General features: G+C 42.1%; 1 protein-coding gene across 2 annotated transcripts in view; it reads right to left on the bottom strand.

Annotated features, from left to right (window-relative positions):
- The window catches only part of RASGRF2 (Ras protein specific guanine nucleotide releasing factor 2), a 112,798-nt gene that overhangs the window by 31,930 nt on the left and 59,147 nt on the right, over nucleotides 1–21,721 (bottom strand). The window contains exons 11-17 of one of the 2 annotated variants that reach the window (XM_062513113.1): nucleotides 21,120–21,186; nucleotides 20,159–20,295; nucleotides 17,312–17,394; nucleotides 14,663–14,911; nucleotides 13,188–13,576; nucleotides 6,379–6,507; nucleotides 5,025–5,114 (exon numbers count right to left, since the gene is read on the bottom strand). In XM_062513113.1, coding sequence (XP_062369097.1) covers nucleotides 5,025–5,114; nucleotides 6,379–6,507; nucleotides 13,188–13,576; nucleotides 14,663–14,911; nucleotides 17,312–17,394; nucleotides 20,159–20,295; nucleotides 21,120–21,186 — 1,144 coding nt within the window. The remainder of the gene's footprint in view (nucleotides 1–5,024; nucleotides 5,115–6,378; nucleotides 6,508–13,187; nucleotides 13,577–14,662; nucleotides 14,912–17,311; nucleotides 17,395–20,158; nucleotides 20,296–21,119; nucleotides 21,187–21,721) is intronic. The other variant, XM_062513114.1, reaches the window with a different exon arrangement.

Genomic DNA, 21,721 nt, shown 5'->3' with positions numbered 1-21,721 from the left:
TTCAGCAGAACCATTTCAAAACAAAATTACTGATTGTGGGATCAATGACTTTTCATCAAGTTGTGTTAGACATTCTCAGAAGAGAAGAAATCTGTATGCTCCCTGTGCTTATGCAGCTAATTCCTACTTTATTAATTGTTAACAAAAATGGCATTGTTTTGCTAACTTGGCTTCACCCATACAACTGTTCAGAGATTTTAAATAAAACTTGAATCTCCTCAAGTCGCAGAAAACACCTTCACACCCTGTGAGCATTAACAACTAGGAGGACCTGCAGAAAGAGCACTTTTGGTAAAAGAACACCAAAAGGGGCTTTTTCTTCAAAAATCAGTGCATGGTATCTTACTTATGTTGGCACTGATTTTGCACAGAGCAGATGTAAATAAAAAGCTAAGGAGTGAAAAAAAAAAAAGCCAACATGTTTCAAAGAATTGTACAAAAATAAACCAGGGAAATTCACAAGTTCTAGAAGCCACGGGTGGAAGAAATTATTCTCCATGTAAATTGTTTTTATCTAGTGCCAGGATTTGTGGGGGTGCTGTGTAGATTACACTGCTGTTGCTTAACTGCTGTAACATCTGTAGGATTTCTGCAGCAAGACTACAGATGATTGTTGAGTATTTTGGCAGGAGGTTCCTCTCCCACGTTTCCAGTCTCACTGCTTGTTTTGACACTGGCTGTGTGACAGACTTGGAGAGGGGAGGAATTCACTTCTGAGGAGATGAATGTTCCTGGCAAAGCTAAAACAAAGGATTAGCAGGATACCTGCTAAGATGACACCACTCGCATTCAAATTTTTCTAAGGACTTTTCCTTATTATAGGGCAGATGTGGGAGCAGATCTAAAGAACTTCCATGTGGATTTTGTCAGTGATTAAAGCAGAAATCAGTTTTATAGAGGTGTATAAACAGAGGGAGAAAAAAATGCTGAAGCCCATTCCCATGTTATAATCTGTTAATGCTGCTATACTATTCTTTTAAATTGGGAAAGGAATAACGTGTGCAACAGCCAATTAATGGTAAGAGAGCACAAGCCATGAGCCATCCCTCAAAAGAGGAATGGCAAGTAAAAGACAGAACCTATTCTATTTATCCCCACTGTGAATATTGTCACCCACACAGGTCCCAAGCTGTGCACCTGGGGTGCCTTATTTAACTTTCTGTACTTTCACTTCATGTTTTTTATCCTTATGATGATGTTAAAATAAACATTTAAGAAGCAAGTTTTCTCAAAGAAAACAGAAGAAATATGTTTAGGATAGGTAGAGATTAATATTTAACCAAGCAGATGAATTAACAATAGGAGAAGTGGCACGGCCTGGTTGGCATCATCAAAGCAGTTAACTGCAAAATAAGTGGAAATAATAGCAATAAAATCAGTAAGTTAAAAAAAAAACACCTGCTGAAAGGCATGAGAACTGGAATCATGCTGATTTAGAGAAAGGTTTCAGTCACAGCTCAGGGCCACCACAGGCAGGGGTCCTCTAGGTGCTTCTCTGAAGAGAGGTAGAGCCAATTTACATCACCTGAGAGCTGTCCAGGGCTTTGCATACTTATCAGTTCATAAAGTTGTTGTTGCATGGGGACAGTAATGCTGAAATGCTGTGGCCAGAACTCTCCACAGAAGATATTTGCATGTCCTTGATGGCTGTGGTTCTGAAAGAGTGTGTGAGCACAGGCCCTTGATGTGAGTCTGTCAGCCAGTTTGTCTCAGTGCATCCCAGTCAAAATTGGGAGATGGGAAGGGGAGAAGAGCTGAGGCCTCATACCCCAGGAAAACAAAGTGAAACAACCAGCAGCAAACCCCAAAGATCCTCAAAATTAAAATAAATAACTAAAAAAACTAATACATAAAGTTTTTAAAACAACAGCAAAACACAAAATGACCAGAAGGCTTCAGGGAACAGTGAGGACAGAATACACACATGTGACTTGTACCTCCCAACATTCCCCCACAAACTCTAACTGATTTCAGCTGCTGGTCTTGTTCTACTATGCCAGTCTGGTAACCTTCAATGACCCCTGCTTGTAGGTAACTTTCCACTGTGTGGACCCAGGTGAGTCTGTTCCCTTTGGAGTGTCCCTCAGCAGAACCTCATTGAACTTATACTGATTGCACAAAGAGTCACAAACTCCTGCTCATTCTGAAACCTGGCCCCATGAAAACCATCTGATGTGTCCTACATCTTGCATCAGAAAAGGCAGACAATCACAGAACTATAGAACTGATAGGGTTGGAAAGGACTTCTAGAGCACTGAGTACTGCTCTTTACCCACGTCACTGTGCTCACCACTGCTGCTGCCCTTCTCTGGCATCCAGCCTCCTGCAGATTGTCCTCATCAACTCTCTAACCCTCTCTTCTCTAAACTTCACGTGCACAGAGTAATTTCTTACCTCACCTCATCCTTGACTGCAAACTCCCAACCTTTTCCAGCTCTCACTCCCTCAACTCAACCAGGACTGTACATACCCTTCAATATTTGTGCAAAATGTGCATTTGTACTGTGGCACCATAGTAATCTTTCCTGTTCCTTTCCATACAATTCTTGATGTTTTCTTTCCCTTTCTGGCTCACTGAGCACCAAGATCACTTCAGGAAATAACCTGTTCTCATCCTCAGTCCTGAGCCAGTCCTTGCAGGTGCAGAGCTCAGACTGTTTTGCCTCATGTGCATCACTTGGTATTAATCAACACTGGATTTCATCTGCCAGTCTACTCATCTCCACGTAGGAGTATTGTAAATGACACACATTGCTGTCTCTGCAGCAGGGAAGCCAAGGAATGACTGAACAGAAAACAAAAAAACCTCACCAATGCCATTCACTGCCCAGAACTGATTCACTGACTGATCATGTCCATCCTACAAAACAAACAATACCAGAAACCACTGGGAAAAAGAAAGGTATTTTTTCAAAATCTCACAGTCATGATAGCACAGACATGGGAAATAAATAAAATTTGGTTTAGCCAAATTTGAACATCATTACTCTGCAAGTTTAGTACTACCTCCACCATGAATAATTGCACCAAAACGTGATTCCATGGCGTAAGGTCTGGTTTGTAACCTTCAGTTCTCCACCATTACAGGTAGGCACTGAAATGCTACTCCTGAGACTCAAAACCACACATTTTCTTGTCAAATCTGCTGCACAGCATTCTGTTTATTGTATCACTTGGGAGAATCACCTTTAATGAAGAGCTTGCTTAAACAGCAACACGAAAAAAAACTTATAAATGTTAGGAATGTTGTTTTTCCCTTTCAACATTCCCAAGCTTTGATGCTACTTCTAATGACTGCATAATTGAAGACTGTACTTTCTCTCATACCTGAGTATTATGAATATTGAAAAGCAGTGATTTTAACAATACAGAAGCAGTATTTTTAAAATTTATTTAGCTCCTAGTGGGAAAACCCAGTATTTTTCACCCTTACTTTGCTTTCTTAAACAATGTGTAAACATACCAGGTTAATTCATAAAGCAAATTGTGTCAGTGGCTTCATGCAGAATCTGATTCCAAAGGCAGTGAATATTCTTAATTCAACCAAAAACTGCTAAATAGAAGTTTGAGCCCCGGGGCTGTATCAGGGGTAGTGTGGCCAGCAGGGCAGGGCAGCGACTGTCCCTGTGCTGGCACTGCTGAGGCTCCATCTCGAGGATGTGTCCAGCTCTGGCCCCTCAGTTCAGGCAGGACCTTGAGGGGCTGGAGAGTCCAGGGGCTGGAGAATTCCCAAGGGAGCTGGCGAGGGGCTCAGCATGGAGAAAAGGGGCAGCAGGGGGGATCCTGTGGCACTGCACAACTCCCTGACAGGAGGGGACAGCCGGGGGGATTTGGGATCTGCTCCAGGGAACAGGGACAGGAGCAGAGGGAACGGCCTCGGGCTGGGCCGAGGGAGCTCAGGGTGGACAGCAGCAGGAATTTCCCCATGGAAAGGGTGCTCAGGGATTGGAAGTGCCCAGGGAGGGTTGGAGTGCCCATCCCTGGAGGTGTCCCAGGAATTCCTGGGGGTGGCACTCAGAGCTCTGGGCTGGGGACAAGGCAGGGGGTCAGTCACAGGTGATGATGATGATGATGGGCAGTCACACTGATGATCTGGGAGGGATTTTCCAGTTTAAATGCTTCTCTATAAAGTTTCTACCACTAAACATCACTGTCTTGTAATTTAAAGAGCATGGGAAGTACACAACACTAAGAGGAGCAGTGATCCATGCTCATGCAGAAATTGTTTTCTTCTGATGTCTTCTCACCCACCAGTCAATGACCAGAGCTCTAGACATAGTGGATACAAAATCCACTACAAGATCCACAGGGATCATTTACTGTCTTACAGATTTTCACAGGTGATTTTGAGACTGGGTTCTTTAAAGCAGTTTCTTGACATTGCAGTGGGAAAGAAGCAAATGTGAGTGTACAGCTGGATCGTGATTTGTCACACATAATCAAAATAAACTGTGGATTTGAGCATGTCAAGCCAAAGGGAAATTGATTTTGTAGATTTTAAAAAAACTGTTGTTTATTTGCAACACGAGCTATGAGAGGACCCTGTTAGTGGAAGATATCAGTATGTCAAAGGGTACACAGCAGGATAAGCAGCACATTCAAAATTTAAATCACGTATTTTAAGTTGCCTTCAGTTGCTTTCCAAGGAATACACTGTATACACTCACAATAAGTAAAACCGCATACCACCTTTGGACAAAGAAAAATGTCTTTTTTAAAAACTATAATCTTAAAATGCAAGCGAATAAAAAAATCCAGAAAAGACAGACATTATCTGGATGCTTAGCAGATCACATACATGACAAATATTAATCTTCCAGTAATAGTCTGGATTAGAAACATTAAGAAATCAACCAATAGGGCTGGAAAAGGGCCTTAAAAATACCACCTTCCACTAGACCAGGTTACTCCAAGGCCCATCCAACCTGAGCATTTGCTCATGAGAACACAGAGGTGTATTCTTGAGGAACGTTCACCTCTTGGGAACCTGTGTGTCACCTGTCTGTGCCCAGCCCACCCCTCACCTGGTGGGCTCCCGTGCCCAGCTGCAGCTGTGGCAATGGCAAAAGCAGAAGCAGGAGACACTGAGCAGTGGCTGTTGTCAGCAGTCTGCACTGTAAAGGGGAAAGACAGGAAAAAATTAACTTCTGCAAACTTTTTATCAACCAACAACAAGACTGGGAATCTTCAGTAATGTTTGTAACTTTGTGAACATTGTATTTATTAACATTGTCAGATGATTTTCTGTGAAGGACAACAGAGTATCATATTCATATTTATGGTTCATATTTGCACATCAGAATAATTAATGTTGCTATAGAAAAAACATCTAAGACATTGCCAAGGTGAAGAACAACATATTGACCAAATAGGAGGGGGAAAAAAACAGAGAGATACAAATAAACAATGACATAGAAAGTCAACCTAAACAAAATATTATGTCAGAGAATTAAGCATATTCACCATCACTGGACTCATACATTTTCCCAGGTCACTGCCCAGGATGAGCAGAGTTTTGCAGATTTTATCAAACTTTCTCTACAGGGAGTGCTGTGAACATTGTCTCTAACTGGGACTCAGATAATTTGACACTGCCTACAGTTTCCAGCTCCAAAGTCTTGCCTTCTTGCCACAAGTGTGCCCGAGCACAGAAAATTACTGTCTGTTTAAAGTGTTCTGGCAAATTACTACCCCAGGTGAGAAGACTCTGCTCTGCTTTTGTTTTAGTCCCAGGTATGAAACACCTGCCCAGAAATCTGGTCTGCAGGAGCTGGCAGCATTTTAAGTGTTCATGGACGCAGCTCACAGCCCTGCTAATGATTTCAAAGAGCCACATGAGAGCTATTTGAGGAGTTCCAGCTCTCAATTTTCCTCTTCAATTGAGCAGCTTTTTCAAATTTTGGAATGAATAATGTGAGACCATCTGTAAATGTTCAGTGCCACACAAAGAAACAGACACAGTCACTCCCCATTGACAACAATGGGTGTTCTGTGTTTCATGATTACAGATGGTGCCCAAAATACGTCCCCTCATCAGATGAAAAAAATATGTTACAGTCTTGAGAGTTCTGTGAGAACAGGACTGATTCAATATTAGTCTTGAACTTGGGCACATCCTGCTTGAGCTATTTCAGAGCACTGAATCATACTGAAGCCTCAACATGCTTCCACGCCTCATTATTGCTGCTCAAATTTAACAGGCACACTTCACATTTTAATGGCTTTTTAAAAATTATTTTTAACATCTGAGAAACAAGAAAAACACAAGCAAACCAGATGATTCAAACATTATGACTGCTTCCTGCTGTCCTGCACGGATCACAGGTGATTAAGCTGTGTTTGAAGTGCCTGGCAGAGCCAGGGTGGGTCAGCTCTCACCTCCTGGCTGGCGGTAGCGGAGGTGACGAGGCGTCGAAGGGGACCTGCAAGGGGACAGCTCTGCAGTGTCCACCACCGAGGTGCTCTCAGGAATGGTCCTGTCCACTGACACAGATTCCAGAACTGCTGCTTTAAAGGGGAATAAATGTCAGTACTGATGGTCATGCAGCATTTGTTTTACAGCTGTTTAAAACAGTGCCGCTCCTGTAACTTGCCGTGAGATTTCAGCATTCACTCAGCAATAATTATCCTCTGGATGCAGTTACAGGAGTGGGAAAGTCTTGTACCAATGACACAAAAGCTCATAAATAAAGAACCTGGTGAAAACCAGCAAGTTGTCAGTTTCAAAGTATGTTGGATAAAACTACACTTTCAATCAGGAGAATATGCAGTGACATGCACACATAATAAGGGTGCTTGAATTCATAGGTTCAAGTAGGCAAAATAATCCCTGTTGAATAACAAAGTGTAATCATAATCTGTCCAATAAAATTGCCAAACAGCACTGGAGAGCAGACTAGTCCACAGTGGAGTTCCTTTATCAGAAGAATTAAAAAAAGGAATAGGATAAACACTACTTCCAAAATGAGGGAAAATAAGCTAATAAAATACATCCTGCATCTGATGTGAATGACAGCTCTGCCTGCAGCATAAGCATTGTGGATACCAAGCTAAATATAAACAAAAACTTTGGAAAACAAAAAACTCTGAAAGCAAACAACTTTGAAAGTAGGCAAAGAAGGTGAAAATCCCAGCCTGTAAATGGACAAGAATCACAGAGAACAGCAATCACCATAATAATATGTCCTAGGAAACAGAATTCATGCAGTTGTACTGGACTTCGAGTAAGCCAGGGCTGTTTTTTTGTAACTTGGGCAGTATCAAAGCAACAGGACTACCTATTTCCATCTCCCTTATGATATTTCTTTTAAAACTTACTCATCTTCCTCAACATGCTGCATGCAGCTGGGCAACAAAAGGACTGCAGGACAGAGCTCTCTACTTGCAAATTCCTCCACAACAAGTGCAAGCTGTTTAGCAGGAGATCCCCAAAGGGGTAGGAGACTGCACTGACAGCAATTTAACTGTTTTATGGACTTCTGGCTATTGGCCATTTCCAAACTGTCCTCATGTTGTCCAGGTAACACTTGCAGCTTTGACAGACCACAATGAGAAACATGAATAAATCTCCTACAGTGGCCACTGCCTACACCTGGCCAGAACAGCCTGCTCTTTATCAGCTCACTTTACAATGTCTAGAAAAAATGTTAGAGGTAAGAAAGCAGTTACCTGTCTGCAATTAATTTTAATGCATATTAAAATGCATATTTATATTTTGGGATATGCTGAGCTACCATCACATTGGTTTGAATACGGCTAAAGAAGAATTAGCTCAACTTTGCATTGAGAAAGTTCTATTACATATATATATATATATAAGTAGTCTGTTATGTAATTAATGTAAAAACATCCAGCATACTGGCTATAAAATATCTATGATTATGCACAACAGCTAACTAGTACTTTTTGAAAGTGTAAAGCATGAGCAAAGATCACAGAATCACAGAATATCCTGGGCTGGAAGGGACCCACAGGATCATCAGTCCCACCCCTGTCCCTGCACAGAAACCCCAAAATCCCACCCTGAGCATCCCTGGCAGTGCTGTCCAAACCCTCCTGGAGCTCTGGCAGCCTCGGGGCTGTGCCCATTCCCTGGGGAGCCTGGGCAGTGCCCAGCACTCCCTGGAGCAGGGAAGAACTTTTCCCTAAAGTCCAGCCTGACCCTGCCCTGACACAACCTCAGGCCATTCCCTGGAGTGCTGTCCCTGTCACAGGGAGCAGAGATGGGAGCTGTCCCTTGGGATCAGCTCTGCCCCCAGGCTTCTCTGCTCCAGCTGAACACAACAAGTGCCAGTCAGCTGCTCCAGACCTTTTACCACCCCCATGTCTCTCTTTCAGACACCCTCTAACAGCTTCAGCTCTTTCTGACACAATGGTGCCCAAAACAGTCCCTAAGACTCGAGATGAGGCTGCACCAGCAAGTGATGCTGGGCCAGGTACCCCCAGGACAGGGATGTGCCTCCTGACTCCTGGACATGGACCAGGACCCCCAGGTCCCATCCCACAGCTGCTATCCAGCCCCTCGTTCTCCAGTCCATCCACACAGCCAGGGGTGCCCACCCCAGGTGCAGAATTCCTCGTTAAATCCCACACAGCTGGTGATTTCTCACCCCTAATTTGCTGAGCTCTCTATCCTGGAGGGAGTTGACAGTTCCTCCCAATTTAGGGTCATCAGAAAACTTACTTAGTACTCCTTAGAGTCCAGTGTCCAGGCAGCTAATGAAGATGTTGAAGAGCACAGAGCTGAGGACAGAGCCATGGAAGCCCAGCAGTGACCAGTGCCAGTCTGGTGTCATCCCAGTCACTGCCACCTCTGTGCCCACCCCACAAGCCCATTACCCATGATGTTTTTATCTATCTGTGGGCTGGACAGTTTGTCCAGATGGATCCTGGGAGAGACTGCATCAAAGGTTTTGATGAAATCCAAAAAGATCACATTACTGCCTCTCCTGGGTCACCCAGGTGTGTCACCCTGTCACAGAAGGAACTCAGGTGTGACCAGCAGGGCCTTCCCCTTGTGAGGCTGTGCTGACCTATTGTTGCCAGATGAATACCTGTTTGCTCAGCTGGTAGGGAGAAGACAATGATTATTTTGTAAAATCACTGGCCTGTGGAACTGCATAATGGGGATCACGTTAAACATCAACCAAGAAGAGGAGCAGGAGAATACACTTTCATCTCCAAAATAATGAACTACATTGGTTTTGACAACTCAGCTCCAGAGTTGGGAAAGTAACACCAAACTCATAGGGCAGTCAAGTGTCACTTGAGGGCTGTCAACCACCAGAGACCACTGCATAGACCCCTGAGATAAACAAACTCATGTGAGAAGGCAAGGAGCACACGTTGATGACTTTGGGGGAATGATTGCCATATAGATGTTTGTTCTGGGAAAACCTGTGAGCATGCACATAAAACAGCGTGGGAACAGGAGCCTGTCCTGTGGTCAGCATGCACAGTATTTCAGAGGAGACAACCCCTCATGGCTCCAGATGGATGAAGAATGGCTGCTGCTTCATGCTGCAATGCTTTAAGGAGCTTTTGTCCACTCCTCAGCAACACAATGCCTCCAGGTGTTTTTCTATACCTCCCAGGATAACTTTCTCCATGACCTTACCAAGCACTGAAGTGAGACTAATGGGCCTGTAGTTTCCGGGATCACCCTTCCTGCGCTTTTTGAAAACTGGGACAATGTTCACCAGCTTCCACTCAACTGGGACCTCTCCAGATTGCCAAGGCCATTCAAATATTGAGAGAAGCCTCACAATGACATCAGCCAGCTCTTTGAGTATTCTGATAAATCCCATCATGCCCCATAGATTTATAGGGATCCAGCTGGTGCAGCAGATCCCTACAACTTCAGAATCAACTGTGAGTTTATCATTCTCAAGCCATGGTCATTCAGCTCAGGGCACTGGGACTCACGCAGAACATGCTGAAGAGAGGTAAGGAAAACAATATATATCCCTGTCTTGTCAGACTCCCTATTTGTGAGGTGACCACCCTCATTCTGGAATGAGCCAATGTAATTTCTGCACTGTTTTTTGCCAATGTATTTTAAAACCCTCTTTTTATCATTTCCACCCCCCACCCAAGTTCTGACAAGTTTCAACTCTAGTTAAGCTTTGGCTGCAAAAATTTTCTCCCTGCAGAGCACCATCTCTGTGTTCCTACCATTTCACCCAACCTTGTCCTGCTGGGCATACACCTTCCTTTTCTGCTTTACCTCCAAAAGAAGATCCCTGTTTGCCAAGCCAGCCTTCTGTCTCATCTGTTTGACTTTCAACATTTTGGAATTGCCTCTTCGTGTGCCCTTAGGAGGTGATGCCTAAAAAGTGTCCCACTTTAATGGACCCCAGCACCTTAGGAAGAATTTTCCCAGGGATCGTGATCATTCTTTTCCTGAGCAGCCTGAAGTCTGCTGTACTCATGTCCAAGGGTGAAAATTTTCTGACACTTTTCCTCCTTGCAACAGAGATTTTAAACTCAATCACTTTGTGGCTGCGGTAGCAAAGATAGCCTGTAATCATGTCATTCATGCAACCCTCTCTGTTAACAAACAACATATCAAGGAGGGCATCTTTCCCAGTCAGCTCTCCTAATACTTGTATATGAAGTTGTCATCCAGGTGTTTTAGTAATCATCTGGCCTGGATTGTATCAACTGTGTGCTGCTCCCAGTTGTTTTATAACAGGCTGAACTATCCCAGAAGGACAAGGGCAGTTGGCTGGGATGCATCCCTTAGTTCCATTGGTGGTCTGTAGTAGACTCCCACAGAGACATCTGCATCCTTTTGCTGCCCTTTGATTCTTACCAGAGGCTCTCAGCTGTGTCACTGCCAGTTGTGACCTCTCTACATTCTAACCCTTCTGCTACATACAATGCCTCCCTCTGCCTCATCTGCTCTGCCTGCTCTTCCAAAGAGTCTGTAACTGTTCAATAGGGCACTTCAATCACAGGACTCATCCCAGTAAGGTTTCACTTATGCCACTAATGTCAAATCACTGGCCCAAGGATCCAAGCTCCTCTTGTTCGATCTTCATGCTGTGTGTTGGAACAGAAATATCTCAGCTGCTGTCTGTTGTAGCCAACACCTCCCACCAGTGCTCAGTCCCTCAAATTTTAGTGCATCACCCCACTGTCTCTCACTGCCCAGCCTGGTTTTATCCCTTCCCCCTTCCAAACTAGTTTAAAGCTCTATCAACAAGTCCTCCTAGTTCCTATGATAGAAACCTTTTTCCCTTCTGAGAGGTGCATCCCACCAAGTGTCAGCAGATCAGGTGTTGTACAGACCATCCCATGGTCAAAAAACCCAACGTCATTCTGATGACACCAGCCCCTGCTCTTGATTGCCAGACTCTAGGATGCCACAGTGGATAATATGCCTGTTAAAAAGGGATTTCTTGTTAAACAATAGGCAACATTCTGTAAAAACAATCCCTCAGCATAATGAAACATCTAATTTATTAGCAGGGCGCTGCTAATTCATCAGTAGGGAGCAGACATGACTTTTCAATTTGTCTTACTTTGCATTTGGTAATCCTTTTCTTCTTTCCTCTCATTAATTTGTTGTTATTATAGTACTAACAATTAAAATTGAGCTACATTTTGCTCAGATTTACAGATCAAATTCCTCAGACTGTAAGCCGGGCCATGTACAACCATTTTAAATATTAATTTTAGGAATAAAAAAAATAATTTAAAATTACATAATTTTCTGTTTAGTGTAACAACAATATATAAAAAAAAAAGATTACTGCAAACTTCTATTCCAATTCAGAAGATCATTCCCAAAGGAGTCCCCAAAGGAAAAATAATATCCACTTCTGTTTCCTATGAGACTGGAGCTACTTTCTTGCTTTGCCATCTCTAACTACAGTGCTCCCAATCTTAGAGGTTTTTATCAACCAGCTTCAGCCCTCTGGAAGTAAAACCTATTCCAAGGTGCCTTACTAAATTCAGAGAGGAAACAGGCATTTGCTTAAGAGCAATTAATCTATTTTAGACTTGTACCTTCTGGAGGGATAACCAGGTGACATTCATACCACCTGGTACGAATGTCACCAATGCAGTGAGCACGTCACAGGCATTATTATTTGGATTAGTGATGAAATCTTCCTGGAAAACCAGCCCTCTATGCAAACATGTTAAAGCTGTTAGGTCTTTCTTTTTAACTTAATATTTCACTTCTTGTAGTACATGGTAAAACTCAAAAATCTCTCATCTTAGCAAACACAACTGGCATCAGTTATTCTCTTCTGCCTTTCCCATTAACACTGCACTGAAGTGAAAACAGACAAGGTGCTGTGGGCTGGAACAAGATGAGCCTCAAGGTCCCTTCCCACCCAGACCATTCTGTGCTCCTATGACTTTGCCATGCTGCTGCTTCTGGGAAGAAGCAGAAAAGTACTGGGAACAGAGAGGACATCACAACCTGGACCAGAGGAGCAGCAGAGTGGCAAGACTGTCCTCCCCTCTCTACCACAGACAGCTGGTGCAGTTATGGGACAGGTAACCCAGGGGCTGGAACCCAGCAAGGGCCATTTCTCACACCAAAAGGGCTCAGGAATCAGCTGAGAATCAACATCTTAGTCTGGAGAGCAGATGTGGGGAGAGATAAAAGAAATATTCCCAACTGAGACACACTGCTCTACAAACTATAGAAGACACACAAGTTATCACAGAGGCAGAGGCCTCCTACACCCTGAAAGTGTTGGAGACTTCTCCCTGTAGTTTGGACACAGATTCTGTGGTTACATCCCCGGCGACTGTGGGAAAGGATCTCCATGTCAGACCCCACCAACAACTGGATAGTCAGAACCATTGAATCCTAAGTTCTATTATTTCTTCCCTAGCTGTGACATTAAGAGGTACCTTTCACCCTGTGCTGTATACACCTACTAATGTTTTCTTTTTGTCTTTATTCCTGTGCAGTATTAGTTTAAGTCTTACGTCTGTTAAGTTTTGTGTCTATTAAATAAATAATTCATTCTGCAATAGACCAAATCAGCCATTACTAAAGACCTTGTCAACCAGAGGGGATTTTTGGGGTGCTGGCCACCTCAGTAAAGCTCCTGCCTGCTACAGATGCCTGGGCAAAGGGCAGGGACTAATCTAAACCCCTAGATGTATTAATAACAAGCAGCGAGCAGCAGGGTGGACTCCAGTGTTCTGTGGGTATGGAATACCTCTGCGGATGCTCCTCCTGAGCTTGTTGCAGAGGTCCAGGCGTGGGTTCTCCAGGCTGTCCTCAGCCGAGCCCGGGCTCTGCTCGGGGGACGACAGCCCCCGGCTCAGGTCCAGAGGCGCCTTGCTGCCCGTGGGTGGTGGGGACGTGGCTGGGCTGTAGCTTGAGGTAGGACTGCTGGCCACAGACGACGCCGAGAGGTCGAGGGCTCCGATCCTGGAGTTGAGTGGGGAGGTCAAGGACAGTTTTCGGGTCCTGGCCGGTGAGGAGGTCCTGGAGAGTGACAGGGGAGGAGGAGAGGAGAACTTGCGGCAGAGATGTGGAGATTTCCCATCAGCCAGGTACTCCCCTCTGTTGTTCTGGCTGGTGGCAAAGAACAGCTCCAAAGACCTGAGAGTCAGAAACACGAAAAGAACAACATGGTGGCTCAAACAGATTTAAGTGAAAACACTTAAATTTTGAGCGAATCCGCATGGCACTGTGAAATCTGTGTGACACTTAGTCCTCAAAGCTTGGGCACATAGCTGAGACAGACCCTCCTTAAAACTGACATCCTGTTTACACACTAATAACTGGTTATTTATAACTAAATAGTTACAAATAACTCTGTAGCTGTTGGCTTTCACTATTATGTATTGACTTTTGCAAATTGTTATTAATCACAACAATTTTGATATAGTACATTTTGTAATCACTTTTTAACTCCTAAAAAAAACAGGGTTTTTTTTTTGGCCAATGCCCTGGCCTATGTAGCTTAAATATTAGTGTGATAAAGACATAATATAGCTTAGACTTTTGCAAAGTATTAAAATAGAGACTATGCATTGTGCATTGGAATGTTAAATGCCTTTATTTCTGTAACTGACAATGGTAAGAATAACTCAGATAATTTTGTGAAATAGCTATGTTGATTTTGTGTACTGATGAAGTATATTATCTGAATGATATTATTGTAAAGAACCATGCAAATAAAACACTGAAAGAAAGAATGCAAAGAGGAATTCACTACTGACCCTCTGGCTATCAAGAACTGTCAAACCATGAAACAGTGGCTTTGTGAAGAAAAAATATGAATTTCATCTGTAGTACTTTAAGAGGATGGGTCAAAGGTTGAACCAAGCAAAAGGTCTCCCAGAACATGTAAACTCAATTGAGTATTTGAATATGTATAACCATCATGAATATGCATTTAACCAATAAAATGAAAAAGTATATAAGGAAATTGTTTTAAACTAGCTGGCGTGCCTCTGGCAATTCAGCAAGCACCCAGCACTGCTTACTTTTGTCCCTTATTAAACTCTTACAACTTTTAAAGACTGAGTGCTGCTTCTTGCAGTAAGAACCTTTTCCTTAGACTATTCACCAGCAGAAAACAATGAGGAAAAACGCCCACGGAACAAACAACGAGGGAGGCCGCGGATCTCTCCCAGGAAGCCGCGACAGGAAGGTGGCAGGAAGGTGGCACCCCTTGCCCACCTGACGGGGATGGAGGTGAAGGGCCGCCTGTAGATGTCGGAGAGCTTCTCCAGCACCACGGCGGCGGTGGTGAAGATGCGGTAGGTGTGCAGGAAGGTGTTGAGGAAGTCGATGCTCAGGAAGCGCAGGTCCGTCAGCCGCTCCAGCAGCCGCTCCACGCTCGCGTAGCGGATCTGGGGGACCTTGCAGGAGTTCAGAGTTTTGCTGAAGCAAATGTCGATGTCATCTCTGTGAAGACGGGCATCGGATCTGCACAGAAGTCAAATTTAGAACGCTTTATTAATGAGTGGTCATGGCTAAGGTGATGACTTCATGTTTAGCTTTCACATTTTCCAGGTTCTGCACTGCACTGGTGTGTGACTCTGAACTCCATACAAAGTGTCCCAAGCTCTCCTCACAGCTCAGTCACACAAAACAATCCTTTTCCAGCCCCACAACCAAGGACACTGCTGCAGCTCCAGCCCCAGAAAGTGCAAACAGCAGAGAATTGAGGGGAGAATCTGGGAGGGTGGGACTGCAGAGCCTGGAGCTGGGATGGGACAATGAACCCAATATGGGAATGGAGCAAAACTGATAAAAGTGTGAGAACCCATGACTGGGATCCATCCAGGGTGTAGCCTTGGCTCATGCACTGCCCAAGGTGAATCCTTGGAAGGGTTTTTAATAAATCCCTGCTTAATTCCTTTAACTCTGTCCAGCCTCTTCTCCAGGGAGCCTCCCTAGAAATAAAATGAGTGGCTCCCCTTTAGCTGCTCCTGTCAACATAGAAGCACCAAACATTTATGCACTATTGTGTTTCATCAGCACAAGAAAATATTTAATTTGTGGTGATACCTGCTTCCATAACTAAGGGAACTTAAATTTTATTTTTGGCAAATGCTTTACACTTCAAATCCTAAGAAACTGTGTGAACCATGCTTAAATTTCTGAAATGGACGAAGTGACAGAACTGTCCCCTCTTGTCTCTTTCAGGTTATTGCGGCCCATAGGTCACAATATTAGTAAAATCCCACTATGGAATAATTTATTGCCATGTGTTCTGCTGGGAGCAAGCTTTATCTAAAATTAAGTAATGGATGCTAAAAAAAATCCAGCAAAAATTAACCCTTTAGCTAGGTTTAAGGCTTACCTGCAAATTAACACCTGCCTTCAGCTCCAAAAATTACCTTTTGTTTTAAAAGAGGAAAGAGGGAACAGCACAAAACATCTCAAATTTCAAAGCAGAAACCAAGAAGAATCTTTGTTTTAGTGAAGAAACCAACAAAACAAAACAAAAACAAAACACAAATTTGCTTGAACATCAAAAAGAAAAAAGAATCATTTACATAACCCTGCCTGTAATGGGGGTTCTTTCCCCTCAAATTATGTTTTGTTTAGTTTGTAATACTAAGTAAAGCATCTTTCAGTTTATCCTACCTTTTTGTTAAAAAACATTGGATTTTCTCTGAAGATCAGGATATAACACACAACTGTACACTGTATTACATAAAAGGAACAACAAGAAAAAATCTTGCTCCTTAACCTGGGCCTCCAAAAAGTGGCAATTTTTTGTTGTATCATCCAGTGACACCTGACTCTGAATGTCAAACTGTGCTGCAAATCAGGCAGGTAAAATTTAAGGAGGAGAACACCAAATTTGTGTCTGTTGTGAAGGCCCTGTATGTTCTTTAGAGTTAATATTCCTTTCTGTTGGCACTGGGACTGAGGTCCTGCCGTACTTTGAAAGAAGACAGATGTACTTTTAAAACTCAGCAGGTGACAGAAGTGTTCATGCACCTGAGAGTTCCTGGAATAAAGCTAAAGACAAATAAAATGCCTTATTTCCAGGGATCAAAGGTATTCACCCTAACAGTGCATTCCCAGATGTTTTCTCTCTCCTATTTCTAAGCCCAAAGAGAGGAGAGGAAACAGCTACAGAAGAGGCATTTGAGAAACCGAGAGATGTGACAGATAATAGTGAGAAAGAAATGGTTTTATGTCTATCCCTATGTTTCATTCACTTATAAATTCATTGGATACTAATAAGTAAAATCCTTTAAACTGAGGTATGTAGAGGATTCAAGTTGTGTTAAAAATTTGGAATCATATATCGAAAATACCTCACTAGTAACAAAAACCAATTATTATAATAAATCACTGAGAGAATCCAAAGGTACGGGAAGCAGCCTCATAAACAATGACATTCTTTGATGTGATCAGTTAAAGTCATGAGAGAAAACAATTTTGTAAGAGAAATATAGAGAAGATAAACTTCGGCTAATATAACAAAGTACTTTTGGAAATGGTATTTGTCTGCAGCCACATGAATTCTGAAGATATTTTTAAAAATCTCCGTTAAAATTATGAGATGACAAGGAAAAGCTAACTGAGAACAAAATTATTCATCTGAGGCATAACTGAATCCAACCTAGAAAAACGTAAGTTGTGATCCAACACTGTGAATTGAGAGTTCACCCCTCTGAGTGATCCCTACCATTCCAAGAGAGGGATTTGAAAATGTATGTTTTGGGATATAGAATCAGTTCCATTCAATCAAAATGGGAGGAAAACAAAATTAAAGGTTTTCATTTTATAAACACATGCTTTCTCTTGTTAAAAATTTTTATCGAAGAAACAGCAACAATCTATTTTGTTCTCTTTTGCACTTACTTGATCATATGTGGCACTGTGACTTTGGAGTTTTCTTCAAACACTATTGTCATTAATCCATTGCACCTTATATTATCAATGCACTGTGAAAACAAACACTGAAAACTGTTAAAATCAAAACACAGGGTAGGGAGACACTGCTATATTTCTCATATCCCCATAAGCTTGAAGCACAGCTCTTGCAAGGTATGGGCTGATTAAGACAAGGTATTTTCTCAGATGAAAAGCAGTGATGCAAGAATTAGAGTCGACATGCTGCTCTAGCCTTTGCCTCTCAAGAGTATTCTGCTCAGCAACCTTTTTTTTCCACATGATTAAGTATTTTGAGTTGGAAGTGATATTTCCTTTGAAGCTTCTTTGGAAAGGAACAAAACTCATTATTTCTATTATCTCCTGAAAGAGCATAAGCTTGAGAAATTGAGACCACAAGAAAGTTGGGATGGTTTATACTGCGAGGGATGCAGTAATACCTTAACCTTTACTCTGTGCAAAAGACCAGAAGGGAATATAAAAAGCTTCCAGAAATGCACTTGTAAAAACAAATTCAAGTGGTGCTCCTTGTGAAACACAGCTGTGAAGAAGTTGTCCAAGCTGTTCCATGCAAACTCTTGTATAAATGTTTCAGGCTGGGAGTTAGGAGGGATTTTCATGTGCACTTTTATGTAGCTCAGATGAGCCCAGGGAAGGGAATGGGGCTGGGAAAGGGTCTGGAGCCCCAGGAGGGGCTGAGGGAGCTGGGAAAGGGGCTGAGCCTGGAGAAAAGGGGGAGCAGGGGGGATCCTGTGGCTCTGCACAACTCCCTGACAGGAGGGGACAGCCGGGGGGATTTGGGATCTGCTCCAGGGAACAGGGACAGGAGCAGAGGGAACGGCCTCGGGCTGGGCCGGGGGAGCTCAGGGTGGACAGCAGCAGGAATTTCCCCATGGAAAGGGTGCTCAGGGACTGGAAGTGCCCAGGGAGGGTTGGAGTGCCCATCCCTGGAGGTGTCCCAGGAATTCCTGGAGGTGGCACCCAGAGCTCTGGGCTGGGGACAGGGTGGGCATTGGGAACAGCTGGGACTTGGTGACCTTGGAGGGATTTTCCAACTTCAGTGATCTCGGGATTCTGGGATAACTCAGCACTGCAAGCCTTGCCCCTGGAATTCACGAGTCTGACAGAGCATCAGATTTATATGATCTGCAAAAAGTACCTGCTACCAAACCCTGCAGGGCTCTTGTCTTCATAATACTTTCTATCTACTTTTATTTATATATACCTATATACAAAAATACATATATATATATATGGACAATTTTCTTATATGAGTGAAAAGGAGTTTCAAAAATTATCACACACATTATTCTTGACTTCAAGAATGCATGTAGCCTTCAGGCTTTGGAACATTTTGTAGCAGAGCAGTGATTGATATTGGATTGGTGAAATCTGATAGTCACAGGCCTCTTCAGGTATAGATTCCATCTATAGCTATAAATTTAAAATATCATCTATGTAGTTATATATGTGGGTTTCAATTCAGGATTTTAAAAGCATTTGGAAACTGCAGCTGCAGTAATTCACAGTATGATTTTCTCAAATCATTACCTAAAAGCAGTGAGAAACATGTTTAATAGAAATACTTGTATTTCCTCTATTTGACCTTGAAGTGTTTCAAAGAAGCCCTCAGCACCAATCATGGTATCAGAAAACTTTAAAAATTATTATAATTTAGGCTAAGAATGGACTTACTCATGTTCTTAAATGGTCTTTTCCATGCCAGCAAATAACTCCAATAACTTTACATGTCAATGGAACAACATAATTCCCTGATAATCTGTTTTGCAAAGAAATTCTTCAACCAGGTCTTTTCTGTAAGACAGCAAGTTGTAGCTCACACTGTACTTTGGGATTTTTATTTTCCTATTTTTGTTCTTTCAAAAATGTTAATCCAGCACAAATTAAGTCAGAATTCTTATTTTTAAGCAATTTCTACTCATTGTGATGATGATTCATCTGGAGATGTTGCCAGCAATGATAACAACTTTGGAAATGCATGACATTCCATGCTGATATAGCTCTAATCAGCTATTTCTCTCTAAATTAATACAGGATAGGACCTGAATTCAGAACAACAAGAGATCTATGTTCGTGTTCATTGCAAAAACAAAACACAAATAGCCTTGATTTAGCTCTGGTTAGCTGGAAGTTCAGGTTTCTTTTTTGATTGCACTCAGCTTCTTTCCACAAATAGATCATGATGAAGTTTGTCTATTATGTTTTTAACTAAAAGCAATTTTAAAAAAACACCAACTTATCCCTGACATTTGAAAATGTTTAACTACCCTTTTTGCCTTTTTCTTCAATCACAACAACAGAGACTGTTCCTGCACACTGTCAAAATGATCTGCAATTATTTATAAGGGTTTGTTAGTATTCCTTTTTGAAGGCAAAGAAAGAGTTTATCCCATTTTCTTACTTCATTATTGATGTGATACAGTATCATTTTCACACTAGGACTCTCAGGTGGTTTTTGATCTGCATGCAAATCATGAATAAACCAATAGCATCCTTCTTCTTAAATCAAAATATGAATCTGGATGGGCTGTCCTTAAGACATAAAAATGCTTGCCACTGTGTTTGCCTGTGGACAACTTTTGAAATTTATCCCCTATCTCTGATTTTGAGAAAGACACTTCCCTGGTGACTCAAATGCAACAGCAGAATTTGGAGGAGAACAGGCAGCACTAAGAGGTTTTTCATACATAACATAGCAAATCAAAGATACTCAGCAGCCCCGTGCCAGGCTGATTTCCAGAAGCACAGAGAGAAGGAAGACCTCAGTAAAACCAGGTGAGAAAAGCAGCGAGCTACCTGGCTGATGTCACTGGTCCATGCAGCTTTCTCCTGCCGTGATGGGGCCAAAAGGACAACAGTGAAAGGAGGAGCATCCGTGGGCTCCACTATGAGCTTGAAATCCAGGTGTCCAAACACCTGCCCAGAACCTTTTGCTTTACAGCCAAAAGGGGAGGGAAAAGTCACAGTGTGAAACGTCAGAGTTTAAGATGGAGAAAACAGCGGTTTCATTTACAATGGAAATTGCTTTAAAACATCTTCTGATAAAGAGCAAATACAATTAGGTATCCAACAATTCGTTTTGCTGTTCAAGTATGCCAAACACAAAAGTGCTGGGATTCGCTCTTCAATATAAAGTTTCTTATAACACAGGTATGCTAATATGTGCTCACCATACTACAGGCATCACTCAAATTAATTAAACTACTTTCACAATTCAAGTGCAAAACTTGGTAAACTGCAGGGTGGAAGCCAAAATAAGTAACAGTACAATTAGTCTGAGACTGTATTTTGTAATTCCATTTGAACCAGCTTGCCATTCAGACTTGTGGGGAGCCCAAGATAAAAAACTTACCATTAATTCAAAATCACTCAATCCCCATGTATTTCAGAAAACTAACTATCTGCTGTTCATTTAAGGCTGTTTTCCTTTTTAATTTTATTTTTTAAATTTTTATTTTCCAAGGTGCCCTGGATGAACTTGAATACAAAAGTCAGTGAATAATTTGCCAGATTTCTCCAGCCAGCCCTCTTGTAAATCCATTAAGGGGTGTTAACAGCAGGAACATATACAACAAAACAACTTTCCATCCCAGCCAGCATGTCCATTACTGGAACAGCCATACTACTGAATCAGTTTTACACTGTATTCTACTGGATTCATAAAAACATATCTATTTGCTCTTAAAAAAAAAAAAAAGGGTACTAATTTTAGGAAACTAGAAACTGTACTTACTACTGACAGCTGAATTTAACTTACAATCATCATCACTCACTTCTGTCTCCTCGACCAGTGTGCACTCTATTAGAGACAGAACACCTCCTGTCTGTGGAAACAAAGCACATTTCACACAAATGTTATTTATTCCCATTTGTCACAGGTTTTTTTTAAATGTTGACATGCCTTACTTTAACATTTTACATTACTCAGAGCTCTAAGGAAGACACATTTCATGACGCACATTTTTTCCCTCAAAGAACTAAACCCAAACATATTAAATCTTCTTAATCCAACAGATCAATAGTATCATGTATAAAACTTCTTTCACATTTACCACACTGTAATTTATGGCACACACAGACTTGTACACAAGTTCCAGGAAAGGTAACTAGAATTTCATCCTCTGAATTTAAGCTAAATACATACAAGGTTTTTTAAAGGTATTAGACTGTATTTATTTTGCTTAAGTACTTGAACTATTTAAGAGGTGCAAAGTGAGAAAGCGCATGAACCTTAATGACCTCTTGGTATGCCAAATTAAAATTCTATTCAACATAATCCATTCCTTGAACTACCAACATCTCTTTACCCAAAAGTCAGCACCACGAAAGCCTGATTCTCAATAGATATAACTAGATTGT

This window comes from Cinclus cinclus, chromosome Z (genome assembly GCF_963662255.1).
Source record: "Cinclus cinclus chromosome Z, bCinCin1.1, whole genome shotgun sequence".
Lineage (NCBI taxonomy): Eukaryota > Metazoa > Chordata > Aves > Passeriformes > Cinclidae > Cinclus > Cinclus cinclus.
The sequence above is the reverse complement of the archived record's forward strand: the minus strand, read 5'-3'. Positions and strand labels throughout refer to the sequence as shown.